Source organism: Juglans microcarpa x Juglans regia, chromosome 2D, assembly GCF_004785595.1.
Source record: "Juglans microcarpa x Juglans regia isolate MS1-56 chromosome 2D, Jm3101_v1.0, whole genome shotgun sequence".
Lineage (NCBI taxonomy): Eukaryota > Viridiplantae > Streptophyta > Magnoliopsida > Fagales > Juglandaceae > Juglans > Juglans microcarpa x Juglans regia.
Window position 1 is genome coordinate 13,485,918 of NC_054596.1, and position 9,212 is coordinate 13,495,129.

The 9,212-nt window shown below is 33.8% G+C and overlaps 1 protein-coding gene across 1 annotated transcript; it reads right to left on the reverse strand.

Moving 5' to 3' along the window:
• Positions 1-4,219: 4,219 nt before the first annotated feature.
• LOC121248105 (probable WRKY transcription factor 13) lies at positions 4,220-8,493 on the reverse strand. The gene is given in 4 exon segments (XM_041146461.1): positions 4,220-4,589; positions 7,634-7,793; positions 7,796-7,863; positions 7,997-8,493. Coding segments are annotated over 4 exon segments (702 nt in total). The 5' UTR covers positions 8,299-8,493; the 3' UTR covers positions 4,220-4,417.
• Between the last annotated feature and the right edge of the window lie 719 nt (positions 8,494-9,212).

A 9,212-nucleotide genomic window follows, 5' to 3' on the forward strand; every position in this document is an offset into this window, starting at 1 on the left:
TAACAATTGAAGTCCCTGCATTCATTTTATTTAGATAAATGTTATAAAAAAAAAAACTTTATACCACATAATTTTATTTAATTAACATATAATTTATTATTTTTATCATTCTATTTAAACTTATACATATTTAAACATTAAAATATTATAACAAATATAATAAAGTACATATTTATTAGATGAATATATGTGATCTAAGACTTCTATATAAAAAAAATTATTTTTTTATGATTTTACTGAAGTAGCTGTTAATTAATTAAAAATTAAAAATATTATTTATAATTATAAAAAATTTATTTCTTGACGTGTCAGTTATTTATATATTAAAATTGATAAAATTTAAAATTTAAAAATTGAATTTAAAAGCAAAACTAATAAAATGAATTTTATAAATAAAAATAAAAATAAAAATTATAAGTTATTAAAAATATGAGTCTTTTCAAGATTTAAAAAAATAGATATTTTTGTTAATTTAATTGTAGCTTAAAATAAGAATTAATTGCAATTGGAGGGGAATTTAAGGCTGTTAAGAAGGAACATATTGCACAATCCCGAAACTGTTTTAAATGGTGGATGGGAGGGGATAAGACCTTGAAATCAGGGTTTGAACGTGCGGGTAGCGGGTACCACGTGGTAGATCACTCCCGTGGCCCCGGGATGTGTGTTCAAGGAATTATGTTCTGTCCTGGTCTTTGGGCTCTTTACGAGATCGACCCGTCTTTTTACGTAATTTTCTTACTACTGATCTACCTCCTACGATATATTTATTTTGATAGATTATGGGATTTTTAAAAATAACATTTATTTTAAAATAGTTTTATATAAAATATTATAAAAAATGACGTATATTTATCATTTTTCTTTTTAGAAACATATGATTTTTTTCTTAAATAATAATATACGTACTGTTTAGTGAGTACTCTGAATTCTGATAAGATAACGTAGATATATATAACAATTAATAGATCTCAGGTGCCTGTGTTATCCTCAAACAACTATCCAATAATATTATTGTTTTTGTATTTTATTTTTGTCTAATATCTATCGAGTGAGTCATCGAATGGTAAATAAGCTAGTTGATTAAGAGTGTTCATCCAGATACCTACTTGGGAATTCAGATATACATGAACTGGAATCTAAATTTCAAACTCAGGCCGAAACTCAAAACGGGTTGATCCGGATTAGACCCGGGCTGAAACCCAGGGTGATCCAGATTTTTTATTATAGCTAGCTAGGGATATAAATCTCCACAAATTCGTGCACTAAATAATCATCACACTGCCGGCTATGGCAATGATATTGCAAATTCAAGAAGCTCGATCGGTACACGTTTGGTTTAGGTACGTTAGCAAATAAAAAAGAGAAAATTAAAGCATATAAGAAGCTCGATCGATCGGCACGCATTTGGTTTCATGAAACGCTATATACATAGAATTGAACGTATGAACCCGCACGCTAGCTTCACGTACATGATGTTTAGCACGTACATGTTTTCTTTGTGCAGACGTTATCTGGTACAGGCCGTAACTAATTCGCAGCTTTGCAACTTACAATATTTAAGTATAGCCTGCATTCATCGTGTCTTCGATTATTGCTACACATGAGTCAGCTTTAATTAACACTACTCTCTCTCTCTCTCTCTCTCTCTCTCTATATATATATATATATATATTCTAATGGATATGGATTAATCTTGTCCCTTGGAATCTTACTAGCTAGCTAGCACATGAATCAAAAAGCTCAAGGCTTGATTCCAAGAAAACAGAACAGAATAGGCCAAACGTGTGGTAATTATAAAAATGTATATTACAGGTGGTCGATGTCCCGGCCAGCCTAGTGTTACGGAATATTGGATATGCTTATTACATGCCCGCAGTTTAACGGAAGTTCGTGAGAAATATTCTCTTCGATCGATATTCATAATTCGTGCGTATGCATGCATGCTTTCACTCGTCGTGCGTGTTTTTGTCATCTGCTCAAAATGCCCGAAAAAGGGATGTTCATGCATGCATACCTACATATAATTTACTCTAATTATATAAGATGCTCTAATGATATATCTATATATATATATAGTTTACGAGGATCAGATTGGACAATTTGACATTTTCATGCAATTTTATATATATATATATATATATATATATATATATAGGTACCTGCAGCAACAAAACCTGTCTTTTTTTTTCTTTTTTTTTTTCTGTTCATGTGCATGTGTGATTCTGTCGTTTTTGTACGTACGTCTAAATTAATATCGAGGGCTTATAGGAAAATAACTCGTGTTCTGAATAGTGTGTATGAGTGCATGTATTTGTTATCCCGTTCTATGATCGATCTGCTGCATTAATTTATATATAATCTTAGGAATCTACCTTGTTATTATAATTAATTTATTTGTTCGTGAATAAAATGAATTACGTATGTAGGTCATGCAGAACATGCTAATATATTAATATAGATATATATATATATATGTATGTATATATTCTATATCACTCTAATCATACATGCACGTACGTACAATATTGATGGGCATTTTGCCGGCAAAGCTTTCTATTACATTCGAAAACTCAACATACACTAGCTGCGCCCGCAACAAGAAATTAAGCTTGAGACGTACACATGACATCAAGTCTATATATGCATGATTTTCCTAATATTTAAGCAGTCATTGAATTGGTGCTTAATTGGTTTGTTTACTTTAGTGATGACCTTAAACCTAAAATATAGGGAGCTTATGATCAAATCTAAAAAATACAAAATGAAAAAAATATATATTGCATACATAATATTAATATGAGTAATGCTATGTATAAGTTTCAAATATATAAATTTTGTACAATCATTTTATATAAATGTGGGTCTCATAAAAAAATGAATTTTTTAAAATTTTTTATGATGGGGTTCACTTTTTTAGAAATAGCTTGCACGAAACTTGTGCGGGCTTGTAATGTATATATCATTTCACTAATAATATATAATGAACTTGTTATTGGGTTTTGATTTGGGCTGAGTGAAATTCTTCTAAGAGCGTGTGTGGACCACGTCACATGATTAGCCCAAATGGGTTTAAAGGCTAGCTCTAGACTGTTGTTACTTGTTAGCACTGGGCGGAGATGACGTTTCATATAAACCCGTAAATTTTGGGCCAAGCCAGTGGCGTAAACTGTTGATATTACACAGTTAAAAATTATAGCTTGCATGTTTTTTTTTTTTTCACGCCAAATTTGTAATGGTTTTGTATTCTAAATTAGGGGTATTTATCTGTGAAGTTGTCCGAAGATATGAGTCTGATCACAATTTAACTCTCTTATATATATAAAAAAAAAAATGGGAAAAAAAAGAGGATAAGAAAAGCTTCTATCTATCTTCTGGGAGAGAAAATTAATGGTGGTACTATGAAGAAATTGAGTGGTATGGACGTTGAGACCATGAACAAGTTAAACTAGTACACTTCGTGGGAACTTTTCTGGACTGTTTATCGATCCTTTCTGTTTATCAAGTCCTATATAATATCAGTTTCCTGATCTAGACGACTCAAGAAGTTACTAGGCCATGCATGCAGTTGAAATGGAAACTGATGATCATGATCAATTTTTTACTACATTGTAATGTATTTTGCCCCATTTAACTCTAAATTAAAGTGAGGCATGAACATGCCGCAGAAGAAGTTAAAACGAAGGTAAAAGCTGAGGCAAATATTTGAACCCGTTACTTGGACGAAATGTCATTTAATCTATTTGAACCCGTTACTTGGACAAAATGTCATTTTAATTTCGATCCTAGCTAGCCAAACAGAAAAAAATAATAATAAATCATGAATTACATTTTTTTTTTTGGTACTTTAAGCTTGCATAAACCCGAATAAAGAAACAATACATCTTTTACGCTTCAGGTACAACCAATTCAAAATGGACAAAAATCTTCATTTTTACATGCATGCATGCATGCATTTGCAGTACATAAATTGCATGTCCATATGCGTGCAGCTTCAAACATGCACCATGCACGCTTACTGGTAGCTTCTGTTCACCCATTTGCTCTCTACCTACACAAGCTACTCAGCTGCTTCAGAAAGTAATTAGCCAACCATGCAAACATGTGTGTATATATATACATATATATTTCCAATCTAGAGATTCCAATCCGTATACATATAGATATCTGGAGAGAGAGAGAGAGAGAGAGAGAGAGGCGTGAAACACAAGCCAAGTCCAAGGAGATGAAAGTTTTTATACTGCATTAGAGTAAGGGCCCAATTAATAGACCTGGGAATTCTACAAACATTACTTTTATTTCCGATATAATTGTCTCCAACACTTGATAAAGGCACAGCAATGCTCATTCACAAGCACAGTGGAGGATACATAACGATCGATGACTCCTTGAGCATGCATGCATGCATGTATTTCATTAATTACCAGAAGAAATTATTTAGCTGGGATGGAGCTTGCGACTCTTCCATATCGTGTGACGGGGAATGTACGTGTCTCCCTTCGTAGGTTGTAATCACCATCCTTGGGTCCTCGGCTAATCGCTCCACCCGTTTCTTTACACGACAATTATCTTGTGTGCAACGATAGTAGCTCCTGCATGCATGAAAACCCCCAAGAAAAAAAAAGGTCATCAAATTAGTATAACTGTTCTTAGCTCGAGATCACGTTTTGTTGTGAGCATGCACATCATGCAGAGTTGCAGAGAAGTCCGGCTTAATATAAAATTAGCTGGTAGAGTACAGAATCAGATATACTGAAGCCCATGACATTTGGGATACGGGATACAGAATTGACAGCGTCTATATTGTATATATGCGTGTGTAAGCTACAGCATATGCATGCATTCAGTTTTTTTTTTAAACGTGTAATGGTGCTTTATTTAGCACTTGATTTATGCTCGACTCAGAATAGGGCCGGGATCATCATATACATTCATGCGGCTCCATCTTGAGTTGCTATTATCATTTTCATTTGACTTAAACATATCTATGAATTAAGTGCTTGCTGGCCACAACGGATCATGAACTCCATGAGAGACCGCGTACTGCATGCATTCATCGAATCGAGGGATTATTTCTTTTATTATAAGCACAATATCGTTTGAAATAGCTAGTCATTCTAGCTTATATACTTTGGTCCAAGGCGAAAGCTACAATAAGTTTTATATCTAAGCTGATGTCTGACTAAGTTGTGCCACAAAATCAAAAAGACATTTTTTTGTTCTAACGAAAAAAATGTAGCTCTAGATCATGCCTGTAAGACTTCCCGTACTATCTAGATATATAAGGACATAAAAAATCTAATCAACAACTTAGATTGGTCTAACCCTAATCTGGGCTTAATCAAAGAAATTCAAATGATCTCTCCAAGCTTAACTTGCTGTAATTACCACCTAATCAACCAGACAAAAGCAGAGATAAATACATGAGGGGCCGGGGCTAGGGCCAAAATCTTGGGAAAATAAGCATTGTTGAACGCTCGGCTGCGTTTAGATGTTGAGATGAATTGAGTTCTTTATAAATAGTACTGAATTGAGATAGTAGAGTAAGTTTTGTGAGGCCTACTTAAGATATATTTGAATATTAAAATGAATTTAAATATATTTATGAGAATTTGAAAAAAATTGTAGGTTCCATATGTAAAAAGCTGTTGAATTGAAAATGGTTATAAATCTCATGTATAAAAAAATTTTGAATTGAAATAAATTTAATAATTTAAAAGTTAAGTATTTAGATATTAGAATATCTATCAAATAAAGATAAGTGTGTCATTTTATAATTTTTAGGAACATACATGGCTTGACCAAAAAAACCACCTTCAATCCGCCGCTCTCTCTCCTAGATAAGCATTATTATATCTATTTTTAGCTTTTAACTTGAGGAGATAATTAGGAGAAAGCTTTTATATATAGAACTTAGAAGGCTTGGGAACTTCCTACCTATCGCCTCAGGAAGGCCGGACATGAGGCTAGGGGTGATAACTTTGAAAGCTTTTATATATAGAACTTAGAAGGCTTGGGAACTTCCTACCTATCGCCTCAGGAAGGCCGGACATGAGGCTAGGGGTGATAACTTTGGTTCCAGATCAGGTACTTTTCACTAGTGCCAATAGTAATATAGTATTCTTTTTTTTTTTTTTTTTTTTGGTTAATGTGCCAATAGCATTCAACACATCAACTTTATTTTAACAGACTGGAAGAGAGGCCAACCTTATAATTACTAGAGTAGCACGGGGGTTTTAAACACATGATATATAGCTGTAATGTTACTTTTTTATCTTTTATTTCATTACTTCGCTCGCAATATTGATATGTGATATATTTTTAAGTATTTTTTTAAATTAATCATTTAAACAAGTTTTTTTAAAATATATATGATCATGTAAAGTTACAAGTAATATGAGCAAGAATGGAAAAATTCAAGAAAAAAAATAAAGGTTTTTATTTTAAGCATAACATCTCCAAAAGCTAGATTTTAAAGGTCAATATTTGACCCTTCAACAGTAAGAGCTCTAACCCAGGTTCAGTTTCAAACTGGGGAAAGCTCTCGACGCTGGACAATTTTCTCTTAGGCCCATAATTAGTGTTAGAAAACATGAACCAGAAAACAAACGAGTTGTATCATTACGCATTGCCTCTCTTTTCTCCCGGGAACTAGACTTGGGAGGATCGAGTACATACCAATTCAGAATTGAAATCATTGATAAGAAATTATGATCCTTGACTTTGTAAGAAAGCTGGAATCATTTCTACTGGGGTCACAAATCAAAGCTGGAACCCCGTACAATTGCTCGTGATCAGCAATTCCATAAAGAACGGGTACTACGTAGTTTATATTTGTGCACAGCTGCTGTACTCAACATCTAGCATTAATTCAATTTGCATATCAAATCCTTTCGTATAACCTAGCTCCTCATATAAAAGATTATAAAGTCCTGGAAACTTTGTAAGAAATACCAGGGCAGCACCTTCAAGCTGGCACTGAAGAAGTATTCCAGGAAGAACTCATGTCTACTTTCATTTGTTTTGAGGGAAATTAATAAGTAGCCAATATATATGATCAGTTCTTTATAGAACTGAGAGCGTGTATACCTACACGTACATAAACAGATATCTAGATATATGATCATCATGTAAAATGATATTGTCTTTACTTTTAATTCCCTTTACCATCATCTTGTAATTTCAATCTCAGTAGTACTTCACTTGATGATCATGAATATAAATAAACATATATAATCAATATTAATGTGATATATATGCCTCGAAATTATCTTGTGTTGTCCAATGGTAATCGCTGTTCCATTATCTTTATGGTCTACCCGTTTATTGGTCTTTCCGCTGTGATTACGTCTCCTTTTAAGCTAATGATTACTGCTTCTAGTAGTACTCCATTTGCTTTAACATATTTTGTCATTAATCATACTGCTAAAACATGTTCACCCATCTTAATCTCCTGCATCAAGCTTGCTTAACATAATTATGACAACAACAATAATGAGATCGAGAGGGAACGTGGAATGGATTATTTGGGGGTACGCCATGGTTCCATAGTTATGCCTATGATTCAAATGTGGTATAAACTTTTCGTGAAGAAGTGAATATAGCAGGAAAAAAAAATGATCTTGATTTCTCTTACCTGGGATGCTGGGTGTTCTTTACTACTTTCTGTCCGTATTTCCTCCACTTGTAACCGTCATCTAACACGTCTACATCGCTCATGGTCTTGAAGCAAAACCGAGGTTCTCTCACCTTCCTCCTCGCCTTTATCTTCTTCATCTTCAAGGTAGAAACCCTAGATGATGACCATCTAGGTCTCCACCGATGTCTCTCTTGCTGGTTAAGCAATCACCCATATCTCCCCATGCCCTAGAATCATGTTAAAACAAAGCCAAAAACCAAGTCATTAGAGAGAGAGAGAGAGAGAGAGAGAGAGACAGTTGCATGGAACTCCTGTAAAGAAACATTACATGGTTGAATATAAAAACCTATGCAACTTTACCAGAGATTTGCGCTTGATCTATGCAAGGAAAGGAGCTGGGATCCAATAAAATCAGAAGTGATGTCGTCTCCAATTTGCTTAGTAGTGGCAGATGAGATTAGGGTTCCGCTGAGATTATTTGAAGGTGAATCAGATGCAAGTGAAGGTGGTATGGTACTGAAGGCTTTGAGAGACTGGTGGCATCCCAAAGTAGGTAAGGTCAAGTTGGGAGCGAAAGAAAAAAAATCCATTTGTGCAGGCACCTGATCTTGATCCTCAAAGAGGCCGCCCTGGCTGAGAATGGCTTGGAACGTAGTTGACATCTCTCTTTCAAGATCTCTATATATGAAGGGTGTAGAAGACCAAATATAAAGACGCTTGGTTCCTTTTATAGGCCGAGAGGTCTGGCGAGGATGATCTATCTAGGACTACAAACAGTTTAGATTAAAAGCACGATCGGTCTTTCAAACTTCTAGGATAGATATATAGACAGAATTACTAGAAAATGATAGTATCCAAATACCTAAAATATATATATATATATATATATATGTTCAACCACTTTCCCTTCTTGCTTTCTCTTTTCCCGTGTTCTACAAAAACCCTTTTTAATTCTTACATAAATAAGCTGAGAAGCAAAAGAAATCCAAACCAGAATCTACCTTAATATTATTAAAGAAGAAAAACAACAGAGACTTTAAATTATAAAGAGAAATAAAAGGATGGTAAGCGTGTAAAATATTTAACTATTAACCGCAGAGACTTGAACATGAATTCAACCGATCGAAGTTAGTGTTTGGGATTTTGGAGTGATCATATACATATATATATATATATATAGATTACTGCTACATATGTTACTGTTTGACTTGAAAAGGCTATGTGTCGCACGGTTAATTAGTGGAATGTCATGTTTATAAGGAGGTCAACAAAACACGACAATGCAAGTGGGATCAGAGCGGGTTTAAGTAACATATTATATATATATGAGAAGATCCATCTATCTGCGTTGATGGGTACATAGAAAACCCGTGCTTCCGCTAGTTACCTAGACGGATCCAAGGATAAAAGTGAAAATAGATGAGTGCACAATAATAGAAGACAAATCCAAAAAATACAAGTGCATGCACAAGTGAAATTATCATTCACCACAAAATCTTTTTTAAAAAAAGCAAAAAGACGTTGATACTTAATATATCTTTCACTTTCTAGGGTTTCTTTTAAATCCTGACCATCA